This window comes from Ogataea haglerorum (assembly GCF_019207285.1).
Source record: "Ogataea haglerorum isolate 81-453-3 chromosome Unknown 81-453-3_NODE_6_length_583072_cov_95.821986, whole genome shotgun sequence".
Taxonomy (NCBI): Eukaryota; Fungi; Ascomycota; class Pichiomycetes; order Pichiales; family Pichiaceae; genus Ogataea; species Ogataea haglerorum.
The window spans coordinates 290,353-310,813 of NW_025065156.1; the positions used below are offsets into that span (position 1 = coordinate 290,353).

At 49.8% G+C, this 20,461-nt stretch overlaps 12 protein-coding genes across 12 annotated transcripts; 6 read left to right on the forward strand and 6 right to left on the reverse strand.

Moving 5' to 3' along the window:
* Nucleotides 1-18: 18 nt before the first annotated feature.
* KL911_002483 (uncharacterized protein) lies at nucleotides 19-1,068 on the forward strand (the record flags this gene model as incomplete). The annotated part of the gene is made up of 1 exon (XM_043197557.1): nucleotides 19-1,068. The coding sequence occupies one exon, from the start codon at nucleotides 19-21 to the stop codon at nucleotides 1,066-1,068; it is 1,050 nt and encodes a 349-aa protein (XP_043054763.1).
* A 46-nt stretch (nucleotides 1,069-1,114) lies between these two features.
* Nucleotides 1,115-2,140, forward strand: KL911_002484 (uncharacterized protein; the record flags this gene model as incomplete). The annotated part of the gene is made up of 1 exon (XM_043197558.1): nucleotides 1,115-2,140. One exon carries the CDS (start codon nucleotides 1,115-1,117, stop codon nucleotides 2,138-2,140), a length of 1,026 nt encoding a protein of 341 aa, XP_043054764.1.
* A 7-nt stretch (nucleotides 2,141-2,147) lies between these two features.
* KL911_002485 (uncharacterized protein) lies at nucleotides 2,148-3,743 on the reverse strand (the record flags this gene model as incomplete). Its single annotated transcript, XM_043197559.1, has 1 exon — nucleotides 2,148-3,743. One exon carries the CDS (start codon nucleotides 3,741-3,743, stop codon nucleotides 2,148-2,150), a length of 1,596 nt encoding a protein of 531 aa, XP_043054765.1.
* Nucleotides 3,744-4,125: 382 nt separating this feature from the next.
* KL911_002486 (uncharacterized protein) lies at nucleotides 4,126-4,770 on the forward strand (the record flags this gene model as incomplete). Its single annotated transcript, XM_043197560.1, has 1 exon — nucleotides 4,126-4,770. One exon carries the CDS (start codon nucleotides 4,126-4,128, stop codon nucleotides 4,768-4,770), a length of 645 nt encoding a protein of 214 aa, XP_043054766.1.
* Nucleotides 4,771-4,885: 115 nt separating this feature from the next.
* Nucleotides 4,886-5,311, forward strand: KL911_002487 (uncharacterized protein; the record flags this gene model as incomplete). Its single annotated transcript, XM_043197561.1, has 1 exon — nucleotides 4,886-5,311. The coding sequence occupies one exon, from the start codon at nucleotides 4,886-4,888 to the stop codon at nucleotides 5,309-5,311; it is 426 nt and encodes a 141-aa protein (XP_043054767.1).
* Nucleotides 5,312-5,347: 36 nt separating this feature from the next.
* On the reverse strand, nucleotides 5,348-6,232 carry KL911_002488 (uncharacterized protein; the record flags this gene model as incomplete). The annotated part of the gene is made up of 1 exon (XM_043197562.1): nucleotides 5,348-6,232. One exon carries the CDS (start codon nucleotides 6,230-6,232, stop codon nucleotides 5,348-5,350), a length of 885 nt encoding a protein of 294 aa, XP_043054768.1.
* A 170-nt stretch (nucleotides 6,233-6,402) lies between these two features.
* Nucleotides 6,403-7,713, reverse strand: KL911_002489 (uncharacterized protein; the record flags this gene model as incomplete). The annotated part of the gene is made up of 1 exon (XM_043197563.1): nucleotides 6,403-7,713. The coding sequence occupies one exon, from the start codon at nucleotides 7,711-7,713 to the stop codon at nucleotides 6,403-6,405; it is 1,311 nt and encodes a 436-aa protein (XP_043054769.1).
* A 596-nt stretch (nucleotides 7,714-8,309) lies between these two features.
* KL911_002490 (uncharacterized protein) lies at nucleotides 8,310-9,410 on the reverse strand (the record flags this gene model as incomplete). The annotated part of the gene is made up of 1 exon (XM_043197565.1): nucleotides 8,310-9,410. One exon carries the CDS (start codon nucleotides 9,408-9,410, stop codon nucleotides 8,310-8,312), a length of 1,101 nt encoding a protein of 366 aa, XP_043054770.1.
* Nucleotides 9,411-9,629: 219 nt separating this feature from the next.
* On the reverse strand, nucleotides 9,630-10,037 carry KL911_002491 (uncharacterized protein; the record flags this gene model as incomplete). The annotated part of the gene is made up of 1 exon (XM_043197566.1): nucleotides 9,630-10,037. One exon carries the CDS (start codon nucleotides 10,035-10,037, stop codon nucleotides 9,630-9,632), a length of 408 nt encoding a protein of 135 aa, XP_043054771.1.
* A 623-nt stretch (nucleotides 10,038-10,660) lies between these two features.
* KL911_002492 (uncharacterized protein) lies at nucleotides 10,661-12,718 on the forward strand (the record flags this gene model as incomplete). Its single annotated transcript, XM_043197567.1, has 1 exon — nucleotides 10,661-12,718. The coding sequence occupies one exon, from the start codon at nucleotides 10,661-10,663 to the stop codon at nucleotides 12,716-12,718; it is 2,058 nt and encodes a 685-aa protein (XP_043054772.1).
* Nucleotides 12,719-13,014: 296 nt separating this feature from the next.
* On the forward strand, nucleotides 13,015-18,507 carry KL911_002493 (uncharacterized protein; the record flags this gene model as incomplete). The annotated part of the gene is made up of 1 exon (XM_043197568.1): nucleotides 13,015-18,507. The coding sequence occupies one exon, from the start codon at nucleotides 13,015-13,017 to the stop codon at nucleotides 18,505-18,507; it is 5,493 nt and encodes a 1,830-aa protein (XP_043054773.1).
* A 45-nt stretch (nucleotides 18,508-18,552) lies between these two features.
* On the reverse strand, nucleotides 18,553-20,157 carry KL911_002494 (uncharacterized protein; the record flags this gene model as incomplete). Its single annotated transcript, XM_043197569.1, has 1 exon — nucleotides 18,553-20,157. The coding sequence occupies one exon, from the start codon at nucleotides 20,155-20,157 to the stop codon at nucleotides 18,553-18,555; it is 1,605 nt and encodes a 534-aa protein (XP_043054774.1).
* Nucleotides 20,158-20,461: the final 304 nt, after the last annotated feature.

A 20,461-nucleotide genomic window follows, 5' to 3' on the forward strand; every position in this document is an offset into this window, starting at 1 on the left:
CGAAAAAATCTGGCTGCAATGAGCAAAACTAAAGTTCTTCTGGTTGGTAGCGGTGCCCTTGGAATTGTGGCTGCTTATACACTGGAATATAACGGATTTGCAGAGGTTACCGTGGTGGTGAGGTCAGGCTACAGAAAAGCCTCAACGGAGGGATACAAAATAGACTCGGTGCAATTTGGCAGCATTGACCATTGGAAGCCGATGAAGATGGTTAGTTCCGTTCACGAAGCTGTTGCGAATGGCGAAGTATACGACTACATATTTGTGTCCGTCAAGAACTTGCCAGACTCGCCAACGCCCTGCGAAATGATCATCGAGTCTGCGATGAAGACCAATCCAAATACGGCCGTTATACTGTGCCAGAACGGTATTGATATTGAAAAGCCATTAATAGAAAAATACCCGGGTCATGTGATTTTGAGCTGTGTCTCGCTCATAGGATGTACAAATATCGACTGTGTGGTGACCCAGATGACGCCAGATAACGTTCAACTAGGAGTTTTTGAAAACCCGACCTTGAAAGACCGCGCCAGAGCTGAGCAGATCTTGGACAAGTTCATTTCTATCTACCGTATGAAGGAGGGCAAGAACGTGGTCAACAAAGACACTAATGTTAGACAGACCAGATGGCAGAAGCTGTTGTATAATGCTGCGGTTAATACGTCGACTGCCCTGACCGATCTAGATTGTAGCAGGGCAGCAATGGCAGGTTGCAAAGAAGCTATATGGAGACCGGTCATGAGAGAAATATATGCAATCGCCAAGTCAGACGGATATACGCTTCCTCCAGAACTTGAGGACATCATGCTGAACATATCCGATGGCTTGTTCTACACCCCGTCGATGCTGGTCGACGTTAGAATGAACAGAATGATAGAGGTGGAAACTATTGTTGGAAATCCCCTCAGGATTGCTGAGAAACACGGCAATGTCGCGCCCCACCTTTCTATGATTTACCATCTGCTCAAGATGGTCCAGTTCCGCATCAAGGAAAAACAGGGTCTTATCTGTGTCGACGACTCTGTCAAGGAGTACAAGACAACTGATGAGTACGCCAAAGGCTTCTAAATAAATGACACCCCCACACCAAAATAGATTAAATTTATTCTGTATCATGAGCAAGATATTCAGTCGGTTCAGGTCCACCAAAGTGCTCGTGTTCCCAGGACAGGGCCGATTTGATGTCAATTCGCTATCTTCTTTGACCAAACACCAAAATGTGCCTTTGGTGCAGTCGCTGTTGGCCCAGACAGACGAGACGCTGCCTACATTGCGGTTGTCGGAGTTCATAACTGATCCCGCGACTGCGTTGACCCAAAGAGACATTCAATTGACGTCTATCCAGCAGCCGCTGCTGATACTAACATCTTACATTACTTACCATCTTCTCAGGGCCGTGAAAAATGAAAATATTCTCAACGATACCGATTTCTTGCTGGGCCATTCTGTGGGTGAAATATGCGCCTTGGTTGCGCAAGACTCAATCCCTTTTGTGGCAGGACTCGAATTGGCATACAAAAGGGGTATGCTAATGGAAAAACTAGTGAAGGAAACAGGGAAGGCTTTTTCAATGCAGGCATTGTTATTTCAACCGACTCACTATAAGTATATTACACAAATTCTAGAAGAGCTGGACGTACAAGTCAGCAACTACAACAACTACCAGCAGCTTGCCGTTAGTGGGGAGAAAACTGAATTGAGTCAGAAAATCGATCAACTCAAGGCAAGGATTGCTAAAGCCGGGGTCTGGAAAACACGAGTTCATAGCATCGATCTCGGGGTGAATATTCCATTCCACAACCCAGTTCTGCGACCCATAGAAAAGGAGTTGGGACAATTGTTTGAAAAGACAGTTCCCGTAAAACGTGCTTTGGGCGTTCCGATGGTGTCCAACCTGAATGGTGAAATGGTGGCAGATGTGAATACACAGGTGAAAAATATTGTCCAGGTGACCTCAAAACCAGTGCAGTTCCTTAAATGTCTTGAAACGTTAAGTTCCTTGGACGATGAATTTGAGTTTATCAGCTTCGGAGACACCACGTCAAAGATAATCCAGAAATACTTCCAGGATGCTCAAAAACTGAAAAATCTGCGCGCCAAATGTTCGACCAGGACGGTCGATGACCTATTGAGCGCGTAATGACATACTATTGTATAGGAATGAAATTTCCCACGATGCAGCTTGGAATGTTGTACTTGTCTCGGCGAATAGTGAAACTGAAACAGCAGTTCCTCTTTTTCCGACCGTCCTTGCTACGCAGGTTGCAGCTGGTCATGACGGCCTTCTGAGTGTTGTCAAATGCAATTGCTCCATACTTTTCCCAGAAGTTGACACTACTCTCTTCTGTCATCAGCTCGTAGATGGTGAGCTTGCCATTTTTGAGGTCGTCAATCGAAACTTCGACCAGAGACGCGAATTCTTTGTTTCCTCGATAAATTTCGCCCGTTCTTCTCCAAAGACAAGCAGGGATGGCCATCGACGTGAAAACACGATCGTAGTCCAGAAGCATTCTCTCGAAGTTCTCTTCCACCAAAATGAGATCGATATCCTTTAAAGCCTTCGCAATAGCCCGGAAACCCGGTCTAAACATGGACAGCGGTTTCAAAATTCTCTGTCTCGATGAAGCGGCCATATGGTTGTCCATGTAGTTCTGCAGTCTTTGATAACCTTTTGCATAATTGTAAGGCTTCAAAAGTCCAGCCTCGAGTTTGGCATTAATAACCTGTTTGAGTCGTTCTTCTGGTGAGATCTCAGTGGTGGGGTCGGCTGCGGTAAGGAAGAACTTGTCTCTTGCAGAATCAGACACAAACGGTTGTCCGGAGGACCTCGTGGATGGTTGAGCCACATTTGGGTTGACTTGTGGTTGAGAAACGAAGGGCTCATACAGATTCTGTGCGGCGCGAACGGAGCTGTTGGGCAGAGCCACCTGGGCAGATATTGGCGGATTCTGTTTTTCGATAGCTGGAGAGCTAGACGTTTTAGCAAAAAGACTATTTTCGAACGCAGGCTCAAAAGGCGGCATCTGGTTCAGGGTGGAGGCCGGATCGCTGTTCCCAGGCAGGCCTGTGAGTTTGTTGAGCAGCGGATCGTTGTCCAAATTGATCGAATTCATCATATCTGTATCGTCGATCATAGAGAGAAACTCGGTAAGGGAGTTGAATTCAGAACCTGCGTGTTCGGAGTAGAAAAACGGCTGCTGATTTATGGCACTTTCTGATGGCTTGGCTGACAGATAGCTGCGCGGATTGGCCTGCTGTGGTGTCGTCGCGTCGAAGTCGACAACGTCCTGGCTGATGGGCTGATGGCGGTATATTCCAAGGGGACTCAATTTTTCTGCACTGGAGCTGTTCGCCCGAACTTCGTCCAAGTTCGCGTACCCTGGCGATGAAGAGGACCGGTCAACGGTGGCGCTTGCTGACCTTTTGCTTCTGCGGCCTCCCTTAGTGGGCTCGTCGCGGCAAAGGTGGCCTATGTTTCGCTTCAGACATCGCTGGCAGGGACGGCCTTGATCGCAAATCATGTGCGATCTCCTGCAGTAAACACAGGCAACGTTGACTTTTTTGCGTTTTTTTGGTGGTCCATTGGGCATTATTTTGGAGTACTCTTGATTTTCCATCCGTTCTTCAGAGCTTTCCTGCTTTATCAAGGGCGTGGAGGTCTCTCCATCAGGCGACTGGTGCATACTCGACATACCGTTGTGCTGTTGCTGAGAGTCTTGTGAATTGTCGTCGCTGACACTCATTGTACATGTAAATGTCTCATAAAAGTGTAGTCCAAAGATTTTCGTTCCCCGGAAAATGAACAAATTGAACTAAGTGACGTAGACGAATTAGCAAGTCCAACAATTAATTGTGTATCTACCTTACAAAACCTAAACACCCTACTCCTGCTTCTTGTGGTCCTCCTTCACCATCTTTCTGTCGGCCACCATGTACAAGATGGAGACCACGACAAACGCAAGTATGAACTTGACCAGCATGTTGTACGCCACTGCATGAAAGTCTGCCTCTTCCACAGCGTCGGCAACGATTTTGGCACCGGAGAGCGGGTTCATCTGAGCCAAAAGAAGGTTGCTTGAGATTTAAAATAAATTAATTTTGCCCTGGCTGACTAATCTTTTCACCATGCTCTCGTTTCTGCCGTTTGCAAGAAAGGCATCTTCCCTATCTAGAATAGCGGTTCCAAACAACAAGCCCGTGCTGATCCTGGTGGTATCCATAGGCAACCCAGAAACCCAATACCACGGGACCCGTCACTCGGTCGGTCATATGATTTTGAAAAATTTATGCGAGTCTCAAGGTTTTTCCCAGGTCAAGCAATTAAATGGGTTCAAGTTCAAATGCAACGCAGACAAGCCAGACGTCCTCTTGTACCAAACCCCGGGGTTCATGAATCTAAGCGGGAAAAATCTAGCCAAGCCCTGGAAGGCGATCTTGGCACAGCCTCAATGGAACCCGGTGCTCGTGGTGCTCCACGACGAGCTCGATCTGGACCTGGGGAAAGTGCGTGTGCGAAAACAAAATTCTTCAGCACGCGGGCATAATGGTCTGAGATCTATCCAGCAGCACATCGGCAGAGGCTACAACGCCATACAGATCGGAATCGGAAGAGATTCCAGCAGCCAAAAAGACCCGGACTCCGTGAGCAAGTACGTGCTGTCTAAATTTAGCGCGCAGGAGGTGGAGCAACTCCACCAGCACGTAGTGCCCCGAGTGGCTGCCATAATTGAAGAGATGCGGCAGCACAAGCATATTTTTGAAACCTTGTGATTACATAATCCTCACGACTCACTGGGTAAGTGCGGAGTAGCATGGAGGCATGATGATGATTGTGGGGTGACTTTAGATATATATAGAGAGCGTAAGGAACGCAAAAATTGTAAGCATGTTCAAAACAGCAGCTGGCCGTACCCTCAGAGAAAGCTCAAGAGGACTTCTCAGACAGCCATCCACATCTCTTATCCGCCACTACTCCCTTGCAGACAGGCAGGGTGTCCTTAGATTAGAGGAGCTGATGCTCCAATGTCACGCTTATCCGGACCTCAGAACCAAGGCATATGACGCATTCAAAGTTGTTGACAAGGCCATCACGGTAGCAGACAAGCGTGCCAATTCGTTCTTCTTTGATAGATATTCGGCCATCACAAGTTTCATGTTCAGCGTGCTGTTCACGAGAGAGATACTCCGCAAGCCAAATAAAGAGGTTGTTGACCAGTTTTTGGATTCTATCGCGCTACATGACATCGACTTCCAGCTAGAGGATGTCAAACTGGTAATCCAATATTTGGGTACACTCAAGAGATTGCTGTGAACGGAACATATATGACGACATATACTATTTATTTATTTAACTGAATTTCCATCTATTTCCGCAGTTCTCGCATGTACAGAAGGTTGTAAGCGGCTCGTCCGCAGATCTCGTTTGCATCTGGTAGTAGCTGACCTCTCTCTTGTTGCACTTTCCGCACACAAATCTGTCTGTGATGGCACGCTTCTGCACCGCGCCCTGGGCGTCGAACAGGTTCTTCTGGTGCAGATCGGCAAGCTCTTTCTTCAGAGCTTCAGGGGCTAGCTCCTGGTTCGTCATGGTAACGAATTTCGACGACTTGATTTCTCTGCTCAGCAGCCGTGCTCGCAGTTCTGGATTGTTCTTATTTCTTAGGTTCATGATTAGTGATCTCATCTTGTTGCGGTACTGGTCCGACACTTTAGAGTCCGTCAGCTTGAAGGCCTCTGCCTCGATCTCCTGCGCTATTAACACGATTTCCGAAGGCAGTTTGTCGGAAGTCATGGCCAACGCCGTGTACAGACCAGAGATCGACCCGTTTCTCGTGGAGTTGTCGTGAATATTGATATTGACACCATCGTTTGCAGGGTTACGTGGTTTTGACGTCACAAACGTTTTGGTCTCTCTGTTTTCCACTGGAGGCGATGCTGACGTGGTGGCCGCAGGGCTCTCGGGCGATGACTCTTTAGGTGGAGCCTTGCTGGACTTCTTTTCCTTCGAAACCTGCTCCTTCCATTGCTTGATTATCTTCTTCACAAGCGAGCTCACTTCCACGTCCGCATGTGTCCGCAGCTTATTCACCGCCACTCCCACCTTAGTCTCTCTGAGAAACTTTTCAGTGGCTACCACTTCTTTTTTCAGCACTTCCAACAACTCAACAATTGTTTTCGTGTCTTGCGCCTTGTCGAGACTCTTTATCACAGTCTTCACTTCGTGGGCGTCCATGCTGTACGTTTCCGAGCTTCCCTGTTCTGTTTCTCGCCCTCGACCTCTCCCCGGTAAACAAAATACGCTTATCACTTTTCTTGAACAAAATTTCAGCACATGAGTCGTGTACACTTACATATTGCACTAGCGCGAGTCCGATCAGATCAAAATACTTATTAAAGCCGTATTTAGTTGGTGGTGACCTCGTGAATGGCCTTCGCCAGGTTGTCGACATTAGCAGGGTAGATACCGGCAATGGAGATTCTTCCGTCGGAAGTCAGGTAAACAGACTTCTCGATCAGTCTCTTCACCTGGTCCTCCTTCAAGCCAGTGTAACAGAACATACCCTTTTGGTTCAGCAAGTGGTCCCAGTTCAATGGGTTCTTGTAGGTGTTCTTCAGTTTGTCATGCAGCAGTTTTCTCATCTCAACAAGTCTGTCAGACATCACCCTCACGTCCTTCAGCCACTGCTGGTAGATAGCGTCGTCAGAAAGGATGATCTCGACCAGCTTCGAGCCGTGAGATGGGGGAGACGAATAGAGCGGTCTGATGACCTTTTCCAATTGCGACTTCACTCTAGCGGTTTCTTCTGGACCAGCAGTGATGAGAGACAACGAGCCGACTCTTTCACCGTAGAGACCCATATTTTTGGCAAACGATTGCGAAAGAAGGAAGTTGGAGATTTTTCCGTCCACAACGGCCTTGTTGAATTTGAACAGAATGGCCAAGTCGTCGATTGGAGAACCAGATCTAAATCCCTGGTAGGCCATGTCCAGAATTGGCAACAGCTGCTTCTGGGAAACAACATCCAGTATCTTGTCCCACTGCTCCAACTCCGGGTCGACACCAGTAGGATTGTGGCAGCATGCGTGCAGAAGAACGACGGTGCCCGGCTCTGCAGAAGCCAAATCGTTCAACAGACCAGCTTCGTCCAGTGCGTTGGTTTTGTAATCATAGTAGCTGTATTTGCCGGTGGTCAGGCCAGCCTTTTCGAGAATGGCGACGTGGTTGGCCCAGGTTGGGTTTGGAACGAGAACTTTCTTCGACTTTGGATAGAATGTTCTCACAAACTCCCCCAGAACTCTAAGAGAACCGGTACCGGAGATTCCCTGGGCAGTGAGAACACGGCCGTCCTCGAGAAGCTTCTTACCGGCCTCATCGTGCGAGTAGAGCATTTTCTTGATGAGTTCGTTGAATTTTGGCGACCCGACGATCGGAACGTACTCCTTATTGGTTTCGGTCTGTGCCAAGACTTGTTCTGCAGCCTTCACAGAAGGCAGAATCCATGGCTTTCCGTCATTGTCTCTGTAAGCTCCAACACCAAGGTTGATCTTGGATGGGTTTGTGTCGTTGTTGTACAGCACAGTCAGACCAAGAATTTTATCGGCTGGAGCAGCCTGGACTGAGGCCCAGGCAGACTCCTGTCTCTTGGCGACAAAGAAGGTAGCTTTTGAGAATTGCAGTCCTCTGGCGGCTCTTGAACTTGTAACTCTCAACATGGCTTAATTTTTAGTGCAAATTCAGGTTCCGTTTAAATGTTCTCTTGGTGCATATTTATACTACTCTCCATACACCCAGCTGCATATCTTTTTCAAGATGATTCAATTTTTTCATTTTCCATGCACGAAAACACCGGAGACGGCTAGGAGTCAAAAAGTTTGAGCTGGCCAATTGGCGCAATACGCCACGCAAATACTGACCGTTGAGAGAGAGCAGATCGGCAAGTCTCCGAATCGGTGATGCGATGTTCGCTAGCGTGGGCCACCGGAGTCACCTTTGGACAATACCAAGGCCCGGGGTTTTCCACGAACGGATCTACAGTTACCCGCTGATATATTTTTTTTGAGTCATACCCCTCATGGGTCACTTATAGTCTCGGCTCCCCTCTTCTCATCTCAAAACCGTTTACAAAGCCTTTAGTGTTATTATAGTCGCTGAAAGGTGTTATTTAGGCTATTTGCACGTGGACACCAGCTATTTGTGGCCGGCAAATCGAGACTGGCCTTTCGACCTCGTAGAAACCCGGCCCAAGCCTAAACGGCTGTAACACAGGAGAAATGGGAATAATGCTGGATGACATAATCAAGTATACCGATCACGCCTGGTTAATGTACATGGCATCGATCTTCTGAAGCGATTTGCCGAGATTCAGCTTGAGCTTGGTTCGGTACAATGCCGGCGCATTCAGCTGAATAGGATTGCCTTCAAAGTACACGGTGTCCAAATTTGGAAGGTGTCCCAATTGCTCTCTCACGTTATCAAACGAGTCGATCTTGTTGTATGAGCACCAAAAATCTGTCAATTCTGTCAGGTGGCTGAGATTCTCGAGCTTGCTGATCTGGTTAGCCGTAACATCCAGAACCATCAGCTTGTGCAAGTTGTCCAAGCCTTCAAGCTTGGTCAATTTGTTGTGCGATAGATACAGCTCCTCCAGGCTTTCGAGGTGATCCAAGTTTTCGATCTTGGTTATCTTGTTCGATTGGATAGATAGAACCCGGAGACGTTTCAGATTTTGGAGGTTTTCGAACTTTGAGATCATGTTCTTACCCAGCCAGAGTTGCTCAACACTTGGCAGATGGAGCAATGTCTCTGAAATAACTTCGATCCGGTTTCCACCCAGCTCGAGGTTCTTCAGGTTTTTAAGCGTCTCCAGATTCCGTATTTCCTTGATGCGGTTTTGCACAAAGTAAAGGTTCTCCAGTTTCGTGAGAGCTTCTAGGTGCTTGATGTTCTTGATATTATTGAAGGATAGGTCCAGAGTAGTAAGGTTGGTGAATTCGTTAATGTGTTTTGAGATGTGCTTGATCCTGTTGTCGTAAAGATCCAGCTCTTCTAGCTTTTCCTTGTTCGGTAACTTCTTGAGCCCGTTTGCACTCTCCAGCAAGTTGTCTCTCAGAACCAGGCTTTCCAGACTATGAAATCTCTCAAGCCCCAATGCATCGAGATCACGAATTTTGTACTGGATAAGATCAATGTATTGTACATCATCAGGAAGGCCTTCTGTTAGTTCTCTGTCTGAAGGCAGAACCTCTGGATTTGGATCATCAATGGTTTGCATTCCAAACTTCTCCTGTAGCTCTTCCACCTGGTCACGTGGCATCCCACGCTCCTCTGGAGCTTCCTGGTCATCTGAAGACATAATTTCTGCCATTTCAGCGTCCGATTGGATATTTTTATCGGTCTTCTCGTCACTCATTGCGCTAAATTCAAAATATATTTTATTTCTCAATCAATTAAATCGGGCCTAGATATCGAGTTCACATCTCTGCACCGCAATATGCCCCTTCCACACAACCTCTACTCAGTATGTTCATGATTCCATGATTATCTACATAACAAAGTCCCCGGACACCGTACAGCCAGAGGCAAAGGCACTTATTCGCCTCGTGTGGCACGAAACAATAAGCCTATTGGCTCAACGGATCTCGGGATCCAGGGATTCTTGAGCAGGCATGTAGCTCTTCAAGACATAGTCAACACATTCTCCCACGGACTTGATCTCGTTGGCAACTTTGTCGTCGAACACCACGTCAAACTCTTCCTCGAGGGCAACAAGCACATCGTTGTAGTCTAGCGAGTCCATGCCCAAATCCTTGATGAACTCGGTCTCCATACCAATCGAGCTGGATGGAACCTTCAGCTCGAAGGAGTTCAGCACGGAAATCGATCTGGCAAGCACATCCTCTTTGGTTAAAGAAGAAGTAGAGGAATAAAATTTGACGCCATTCATGAATCTGACCGGTTGCATTCTAGCAGCAGGAACAGGTCTCACTGCTCTAGCAACCCTGGCGGCATTTCTCATACTGTAAGCAAATCTCAACATCTTGTAATGTGTTTATAATCAGTGCGGTCGGATATTTGCCTAAGTTTTTTTTTTTCCAAAGTAGATTTCTCCTCTTTATTTCTGCAAAATTCGGAGCATTTTTTAATTTGAGCCATGGACTCGAAAGTCTTATTTTCTACGTATATGCGACATTCTTGAGTTTGTAAGTTGCTTTAGAGTTACAGGCAAAAGCAACAGTGATCCTGATGTTTTGGCACAGGTAGGATCGACCAAGGTCCCAACGGAGAGCTGATCTCCCATTACATCAATTTGCCTCTAGATAAATGGAAAAGCTTTTCCCAAGACAGAACATGTGGCACAGTAGCCATGACACGCCGGATAAATGCCACCTCCAAAGGTTTCCAAGATGAGCTGCCAAACTGTTGTTCACAGTTAGACGTGGCTCTTTCGGCACTTACCCGGCCGTCATACCGAGATGTAAACTTTGTTGAAAAAAACCTCTTACAACTATAGAACTCCTTTTGTTTCCGCCACATTCAGCTAATCGCTTACCAACGTGCCAAACATACGCATCTGTACATATTTTGATAGATTTGGCTGGTGAAGGAGACATTTAGGTTCGGTTACGCTTGTTTTTCGCCAATATTGTATATTAGTTTGTCATGTCGGATGTTAAGCGGTCAGTGTCGCCAGGGCCAGAAGCCTCCAAGATTCTGAAGAAAATCAAGAGGTCGGCCGAGCCTCTAGATGAGCTCAGCGAGTTTGGCCCTTTGACCCAGGAGGACGTTGTTTACTATCAGAAGGAGGCTCTTTATAGGATGATGAATCTCTACCGAAATCGAAATAGGCGACTCGGCAAGAGCCTCAAAGATCTTGAAGAGAACTATGCTCGAATTTACCGGTGCTATAGCATTTTGAACACCTGGTGGGCTGAGATTGTGGAGCATTTCAAAACTCACGACAAATTCGAGATGAAAGCTGACGTCAACGAGCACGTTTTAGTTCCTGTCGATGAAAACTTTGATGCCGATATGGAGAAGCTGAAGGAGACCAGAATAGCACTTATCAACTTGATTCAGCCCTTGTTATCTCTCCCAGTTTCGGAACATGATGACAAGCTGGCGACGTTGCAGGAATCTCTGGCCGGCTTGAGTGTTTTTAAAAGCCAGCTGGAGGACGAGAATAAGCTATTGCGAGACAAGATCGAGGAACTGAATCAGGAGCTGGACGTTTACATTGGTCACAAGGATCGAGCAGAGTCTAAGACTTTGGAGCGCATAAGCGATGTGAAGAAGGTGGAGGAACCAACAGTGAAAGAACAGACGCCCGAAATCAAAAAGGAAAATGGAGAGCCGAAACAAGAGAGCGATGCAAACGTTGCTGAGTTCGAAAACCTGAAAGTAGAGGTGGAAGAGCTCAAGACGAGGAACAATGTGATCACGCAGCAGCTCGAAGAGAAGATGAAGTTGATACAGGAACTGGAGGCCAAGCTTTCAGAGCTTTCGATCAAGCTTTTGGATCCTTCGGAAGAAGATCTAGAGAAGTCATCGCTATTCCAGAGTCTTTCTGCCAAAAACATCGAGCTCAACACAGAATTGAGCAAAGTGAAATACGAAGGCTCGAAGACCGAATCCCAGTATTTGGCTTTGGAGTCTAGTATAACGCAAAACCAGTCTGCTCTTGAGGAGAAGCTGCGTACAGAGATGAAGAGCAACAACGGCTACATTCAGAAGCTGGAAACCGATCTGTCTAGGATTCGCGCCGACAGAGACGAATTGCAGGCCCAAATTTCTGTGTTGAAGGCCGAAAAGGGCAAGAGCGAGCTGACCGAGGAGTACCGCAAGCTGAACGAGGTTTTGGAGAAACGCTTGGAGGAACTCGAAAAGAGCGTGAACAGGGACTACGAGGCCGAGGCTACGTCCAGCGAGGACATAGCCACCCTGCAAAAACACAACTCGATTCTCACGATGGAGCTCAAGCAAATGGAGGAGGCGTTCAAGCAGACGCGGCAGATTGCGCAATCGAAACTCCAGAAATACGCCGATTCTGACTCCTACATCAACAAACTTACAGTCGAGAAAAACAAGGCAGACCAGAAATATTTTCAAGCGATGCGGTCCAAAGATTCGCTGACATCGCAAAACAGGATTCTCAACTCGAATCTAGCCAAGCAGAACGAGCTCATAGATGTTCTCAAAGGCAACGAGAAAAACCTAATGAAAAAGTTTGAGATTGAGCAGCAGTTGTACGACAAACTGAAGAATCTCGAGATTGTGTTCAAAAACGATCTCAACTTCCAGGTCAATAAGAACAAAGAGCTGGAGCTGAAACTCAAGTCCACCACGCAGGTGAATCAGGAACTACAGGCGAAACTGAATCAGAAGAACGAGTCATCGGCAGAACAACAGAAGCGCATATCTGGTTTGGAAGCCGAGGCCAAAGGTCTTTCGTCCAAGGTGAAGTCGCTAGAGTCTCTGCTGATGAAGTACCGCACAAACAACCCGTCAGCCACTGCCGAGGACGAAGAGATCAACCAGGCTCTTCTGGCGATGACGAAATGCCAATTGTGCAACAAGAACTTCAAGAATCTCACGCTCAAGGTGTGTGGTCACTGTTTTTGCGCAGACTGCATCAACGATAGACTAAGTTCTCGTATGAGAAAGTGTCCCAGCTGTAACCAACAGTTCAGCAGCTACGATGTGCTGACTATCCATCTATAAGTACTAGTCGATGCCAGCTTAATGATGTAGTTTGGATGTATTGTTTATCGTGCGTCGACAATGACAGTCTTTTTGTTATCTCTATTGTTGCAAGAACGTTTTTTGTTTATCAGCCAATAGTGCCTCGGCGGCGAAAATTACGGGCCGCGCTCGCCGTCCCAAAATTGAATTGTTACGGGGGTTTCCGTTAGGCGTCGGGACGCCGATTACGACGAAAAAAATATAAGCTGCGGCAAGTTCTGCGAGACATCGATAAGAAAACCGTAAATAATTCAGTCTCAATTTGTTTATTTCCAATGGTTAACACAACAGGTTGGACTGCTTCCAAGTGGGTTAAGTTCCACCAGGACACCACGCCTGAGGAGTCCTTCCAGGTTCTGCTGGATCTGGTCAAGTCGCTCAAGACGTATCCTGAGGAGCCTGCCTGGATCTCTCTTGCTTCTGAGGAGAACCTCAAGCATCAATGGAGAATTCTCCAATCCAAGTCAAACAAAAAACAGCTCCGACTCTACGGAGTGCCTATTGCGGTCAAGGACAACATCGACGTGAAGGGTTTCGCTACTACTGCTGCCTGCCCTTCTTTCAGCTACGAGCCTGAGCAGGATGCAACTATAGTGTCTCTTCTCAAAGACCAAGGAGCCATCGTTGTGGGAAAAACAAACCTCGATCAATTTGCAACGGGCCTGGTCGGCACACGGTCTCCGTACGGAATCACGAGAAACGCTTTCAATGACAAGTACGTTTCCGGTGGTTCGTCTGCTGGGTCCGCGGTGGTTGTTGCTAGGGGAATGGTGCCCATTTCGCTTGGCACTGACACAGCTGGCTCAGGAAGAGTGCCTGCTGCTCTGAACAACCTGATCGGCCTAAAGCCTACGAAGGGCGTTTTTTCCACAGCTGGTGTCGTGCCTGCCTGCAAATCTCTGGATTGTCCGTCTGTTTTTGCTACAAACCTTGCCGATGCCCAATTGTGCTTTGACATCATGGCGAAGGCCGACTTCGCCCAATGCGAGTACTCAAGGGCTCTTCCGGCCAACCCAAGAAGACACTATCCTGCGAAGCCAAAAGTTGCTGTGCCTATTGATTTTTCGGGCCTCTGGTACGGCGACTCTGAAAATCCGAAAATCTACAACAAGGCTGTTGAGACATTCAAGCAGATGGGCGCCGAGATTGTTCCTTGCGACTTCACGCCGCTGCTGGACCTGGCCAAGTGCCTCTACGAAGGCCCATGGGTGGCAGAGAGATGGGCTGCCACCAGAGAATTTCTCGAGTCGAATCCGCCGGAGAAAGATTTAGACCCGACCGTGGCCAAGATTATCATAGGCGGAAAAGCCCCAGACGCAGCCACTGCTTTCAGCTACGAGTACAAAAGACAGGGCATTCTGAAGCGCGTCCACGAGAGTTTCAAGGGAACAGACGTCATGTTGGTGCCTACATGTCCGCTGAACCCAACTATCGAGGAAGTTCAGAAAGAACCCATTCTAGTTAACTCCAGACAGGGAACGTGGACCAATTTTGTGAATCTGGCCGACCTGTCCGCGCTGGCTCTTCCTGTTGGGTTCAGGGCCGACGGCTTGCCGAACGGTGTCACGCTATTGGGCCAGGCGTTTGAGGATTACGCCCTGTTGGATCTCGCAAGCAAGTTTTTCAAAACTCTGTATCCGAACGGCAGATTCCTGGGAGCCTTGAAGAACGTTGACGTTGGAGTCGCCGACGAGCTCGACCACTCGCTACCTGTCCCAAACCCAGCCACCACCGTCAAGCTGGCAGTTGTGGGAGCCCATCTCAAGGGACTGCCTCTCCACTGGCAGCTGGAGAAGGTGCAAGCTGCATTTGTTGAAAAAACCACCACTTCCAGAAACTACAAGCTGTACGCGCTGCCAATGACCGGTCCCATTGCCAAGCCGGGTTTGCGCAGGGTGAGCTACGACGAGCAGGGCTCTGAGATCGAAATTGAGATATACGCTATTCCGACAGAAAACTTTGGCGACTTCATCTCGATGGTTCCCGAACCCCTGGGAATCGGTTCTGTCGAGACCAAGTCGGGCGAGGTGGTGAAGTCGTTTATCTGCGAAGAGATCGGATACTCCCAGAAGGGAGCCGAGGACATCACTGCGCTTGGTGGCTGGAGAAACTATCTGAAGCAAAGAGAAGTCTCAAAGAAGAAAAAACCGTTTGAGACGGTTTTGGTGGCCAACAGAGGAGAAATTGCCGTGAGAATCATCAGAACGCTGAGAAAGCTCGGCATCAAGTCCGTCGCCGTCTACTCGGACCCAGACAGGTATGCCCAGCACAGTCTGATTGCGGACGTTGCCATTCCCTTGCACGGTGTCTCTGCTGCAGAGACGTACATCAACATTGACAAGATCGTCAAGGCGTGTAAGGACTCCGGAGCAGAGGCCGTTGTGCCTGGCTACGGCTTTTTGTCTGAGAACGCAGATTTTTCCGACAGACTGGCTGCCGAGGGCATCGTGTTCGTCGGTCCATCTGGGGACGCGATTAGAAAATTGGGTCTGAAACACTCTGCGAGAGAAATTGCCGAGAAAGCTGGCGTTCCGCTGGTTCCCGGGTCCGGGCTCGTGGCCACTGCCGCCGAGGCCAAGGAAATCGCCGCCAAGCTGGAGTATCCGGTCATGGTCAAGTCCACTGCAGGCGGTGGCGGAATCGGATTGCAGAAGGTGGACTCGGCAGAGGACATCGAGCGCGTTTTCCAGACGGTGCAGCACCAGGGTCAGGCGTACTTTGGAGATGCGGGCGTGTTCCTCGAACGGTTTGTCGAGAATGCGCGTCACGTGGAGATCCAGATGTTCGGAGACGGTTATGGCAAGGCCATTGCGCTGGGCGAGAGAGACTGCTCGTTGCAGAGAAGAAACCAGAAAATTATTGAGGAGACCCCTGCTCCCAACCTCCCAGACTCCACAAGAGCCAAGATGAGAAGGGCTGCCGAGCAGCTGGGAGCTTCGATGAACTACAAGTGCGCCGGCACGGTGGAATTCATTTACGATGAGAGAAGAGACGAGTTCTACTTCCTGGAGGTGAACGCGCGGTTGCAGGTCGAACACCCTATCACCGAACAGGTCACCGGGCTGGATCTCGTGGAGTGGATGCTCTACATTGCTGCCGACATGGCTCCTGACTTCAGCCAGCCGATCAAATGCGACGGCGCCTCGATGGAAGCCAGACTGTACGCCGAGAACCCGGTCAAGGACTTCATGCCGTCGCCGGGCCAGCTGACAGAGGTCAAATTCCCGTCCTGGGCCAGAGTCGACACGTGGGTCAAAACTGGAACCGTGGTTTCTGCCGAGTACGACCCTACGCTGGCCAAGATCATCGTCCACGGCAAGGACAGAGCAGACGCATTGAAAAAGCTGAGACAGGCCCTTGACGAGACGGTGGTGTACGGGTGTATCACCAACATCGACTACCTGCGCTCGATCGCCAACTCGGACATGTTTGAGCAGGCCAAGGTTGCCACAAAGGTGCTGGACTCGTTCGAGTACAAGGCCAACGCGTTTGAGATCACGTCTCCGGGCGCCTACACCACGGTGCAGGACTACCCGGGCAGAACTGGCTACTGGCGGATTGGTGTGCCACCATCGGGTCCTATGGATGCGTACTCGTTCAGACTCGCAAACCGAATCGTCGGCAACCACCACAGGGCGCCTGCCATTGAAATCACCCTCAGCGGGCCGTCGATCCTGTTCCACCACGAGGCTGTCATCGGAGTCACCGGAGGAGACGTTCCTTTGACCGTCAATGGACAGCCAGTGGCTATGTACGAGCCCGTGGCCGTCAAGAGGGGCGACAAACTGGTGATTGGCAAACTCACGTCCGGCTGCAGAAGCTACCTGGCCATTAGGGGCGGAATAGACGTCACGGAGTACCTTGGCTCTAGATCGACTTTTGCCTTGGGTAATCTCGGAGGCTATAACGGCAGAGTGCTCAAGCTTGGAGACGTGCTGTTCCTGGGGCAGCCGAATCTGGCCGCCTGCACGCTGCCTGCTCCCGTGTCTGCTCCGCAGGCCGTCCCGAAGTCGCTGGCTCCGCCGATGGCTGCCAAGGAATGGCGTGTGGCCGTCACGTGCGGCCCGCACGGGGCGCCAGACTTCTTCCTGCAGGAGTCTGTCCAGGACTTCTTTGCGAACCCGTGGAAAGTGCACTACAACTCCAACCGGTTCGGCGTGAGGCTGATTGGGCCTAAGCCGAAATGGGCCAGACCAGACGGTGGCGAGGGCGGCCTGCATCCGTCGAACGCACACGACTACGTGTACTCGCTGGGAGCCATCAACTTCACAGGAGACGAGCCGGTCATTTTGACCTGCGACGGTCCTTCGCTCGGCGGATTCGTGTGCGAGGCCGTTGTCGCGCAGGCGGAGATGTGGAAGATCGGCCAGGTCAAGCCGGGCGATCGGATCACGTTCTACCCGGTGTCGTTTGATGCTGCACTCAAATTGAAGGTGGACCAGGATAGGGCCATTGAGACGTTGCAGGGTACCGTTCCTGCCATCGAGTACGGGCTCTCTGCTCCTCAGGACCCTGTCCTCGCCAGATACCAACCGGGGGGCTCGTCCGTTGCGCCCGTCGTCACGTACAGACAGGCCGGCGACCGCTACGTGCTTGTGGAGTACGGCGAGAACGTGATGAACTTGAATTTGTCGTACAGAGTGCACAAGCTGATCGAGATGGTGAACACGCACAGGACGGTGGGAGTTGTGGAGATGTCGCAGGGTGTGCGGTCTGTGCTGGTCGAGTTCGACGGCACCAAGATCCACCAGAGCGATTTGGTCGAGACGCTTATTGCGTACGAGAGAGAGGTGGCGTTCACCAACAAGTGGACGGTCAAGTCACGTGTCGTGAGATTGCCTATGGCGTTCGAGGACAAGAAGACGCTGGACGCCGTCAAGAGGTACTCCGAGACGATCAGGTCCAGCGCGCCATGGCTGCCAAACAACGTCGACTTCATCGCGCAGATCAACGGCATCGAGAGGTCTGCCGTCAAGGACATGCTCTACACGGCGCGGTTCCTGGTTCTTGGCCTGGGAGACGTGTTTTTGGGTGCCCCCTGCGCCGTGCCGCTCGATCCTCGCCACCGGTTCCTCGGCACCAAGTACAACCCGTCCAGAACGTTCACGCCAAACGGCACGGTTGGCATTGGAGGCATGTACATGTGCATCTACACCATGGAGTCGCCTGGTGGCTACCAGCTGGTGGGAAGAACCATTCCTATCTGGGACAAGCTGTCGTTGGGCGCACACACTTCTGTACACAACGACGGTCATCCATGGCTGCTTACTCCGTTCGATCAGGTGGAGTTTTTCCCTGTGACAGAGGAAGAGCTCGACCAGATGGCCGAAGACTCGAAGCACGGCCACTACAAGGTCGACATGGTGGAGTCTGTGTTTGACCACGGAAAGTATCTGGCATGGATCCAGGAGAACTCCGAGTCGATCGAGGAGTTCCAGAAGAAACAGGGCGGCGAGAAGCTCGAAGAGTTCAAGAGACTCATCCAGGTCTCGAACGCAGAGCTGCAGAAGTCCGGTTCCACCGCCATCGAGAAGGAAGAGAGCTATCCGGAGGACGCCGAGATGGTGTACTCGGAGTACTCTGGACGGTTCTGGAAGCCGTTGGTCAAGGTCGGCGACGAGGTGAAGGAGGGCCAGGGCTTGGTCGTTGTCGAGGCCATGAAGACAGAAATGCTGGTGAACTCTCCAAGGGCAGGAAAAGTGCTTAAAATTCTACACACAAACGGAGACATGGTCGAGGCTGGCGACCTTGTGGTGGTGATCCAGTGAAGCACTCCTTTGAATAGGTAATTAATTAAATGTGCGACTGTTCTATCAATCGATCCTCTCGTAAAATAGCATGTACACGGCCCGAGAGTCGTCCATAACCTCAGAAACAGAACACTCGGTAATCTTCGAGTCGCTGATACGCCAAAACGGCGTTTTCACCGAGCTGGCAAGCTTCTTGTCGTGCGCAACCACTGGCTGCGCGTTCTCAAACACCGACGGCGACCTTGGCCTGGTGGCCCCCACCAGCGACGACACTCTCGAGCGTAGTTTCGACATTGAACTTTGTCTCTTGATGTCTGTGGTGCCCTCCTCCTCGTTCTCCTTCGCGTTGTCTTCCACGCCCTCCAGCTTTGGGAACTTATGGTAGTACTCGCCCGTCACGGCGTTCTTGTAAAACACAGGTTTTCGCCGATAGCATTCGTAGTGTCCTAGCGAGTGAGACCCCTGGTGCCGCACCACGGCATTCAGTTTATACGTGATAGTCTTGATGCCGCCGTCCGGGGCCGGACTGATATTGTGGCCCTCCATCTTGGTCGCCAAGTCGTCGTCGTCCTCGTCGTCTTCCAGCTCCTCGTCATCGTCGTCGTCTTGGTCGTCTTGTTTCTCGTCTTCTGCATCAGAGTGCACTTCTGACTCCTCCAAAAACTCGCTGCCCGGCTTCTCCTCCAGGATCGACGAGATCGCCCTTGTGAGCTGCGACGGCTCCTCATCTGTCGAATCGTCTTGGTCCTGGTCCATACTCTTGAACCTCTCCATCTCTGCAGTATCCACGTTTAACTTCAGAAACTCTTTGAATTCCACGTTGCATTGGTTGCGTCTGGCCTGCGTGTCATATATGGATCTCGAAAGATGGACAGCCAGCAGCTTTGGAGGCAGAATGATTGAGGTTTCCTTGTGTACCGTCGACTTCACGCTAGGGGACTTGACGCCCTCGTAGCTCTGCACAAACTCGTCCAGCTCAGGCTCCAGGTCGTCATTTATCAGCAGCTCGTCATTGAGTTTTCTCTTAAGTTTGTTCAACGTAGGGCTGCTCTGCTTCGCAGTGCTGAGAATATAATTAATTTTGCACCTTGTGCACGAGTAGTCATCAATAATGTCACTCTCGCTTCCTCTGAGCATGCTCTCCAAGTCAATCGACGACTCCTGTGGAACAGGGAGAGACAGAATCATCATCGGATTGTAGTTGGTCGAGCTCTTCTTACCGCACCTCATGCAACGCAGCTGTGAGGAAACCTCGCCCTTGAATGGGAACTCCGGAACATTCGGGGCCGTCTTTCTTAACTGAACATGCTCTTTCTCTAACGTCTCCAATATCAGCTGCAAGAGCTCGTGCGCGTCGTGCTGGCTTACAGATATCTTGCTGTTGTAGATTTTCTCAATAACATGCAAAAAGTCCCACACTGATAGCACACGGGGACGGTAAACGGTTTCTTGGAGTTTGGACAGAAGATGAATGAGCGCCTGGTGGAGCTCAAAAGAGGGCAGCTTGGAGTTTTGCTCAATGAGAGAGTTCCGAAATTCAGTCATGGCATTCAGGTACTCATTGAGTCCCGGAAGAGACGCGAGAGCCTGCACACAAACATTCGCAAAGCAGTCAGTGGTCATGTTGATGAGCCCGGTAGTCAGCTTGTCCGGCCTTTTCGAAAACATGTCGTACTGCTGAGAAGGGAATATAGTGGGATATAGTATGTAAAGCCCGATGCTGAAAAATAATAAATATAGTAGGGGTCTTTTGGATTGTCTTTGTGGCGGTGGCGAACAGGGTATGCTAGCGAAACGTCTGTTGTAGAACTGAATTAAGCGGTCAACTGGATGGGGCATCAAACTCCAGCAATGTCCAGTGAGACCAAATATTAGTTAATTATTATAATCTCGGGCTATACAATTCAAAAGCCTTCTTCTTCCTGCACGATTTTGCCGAATACCGACAAAATTAAAATACGCGGAACACCGT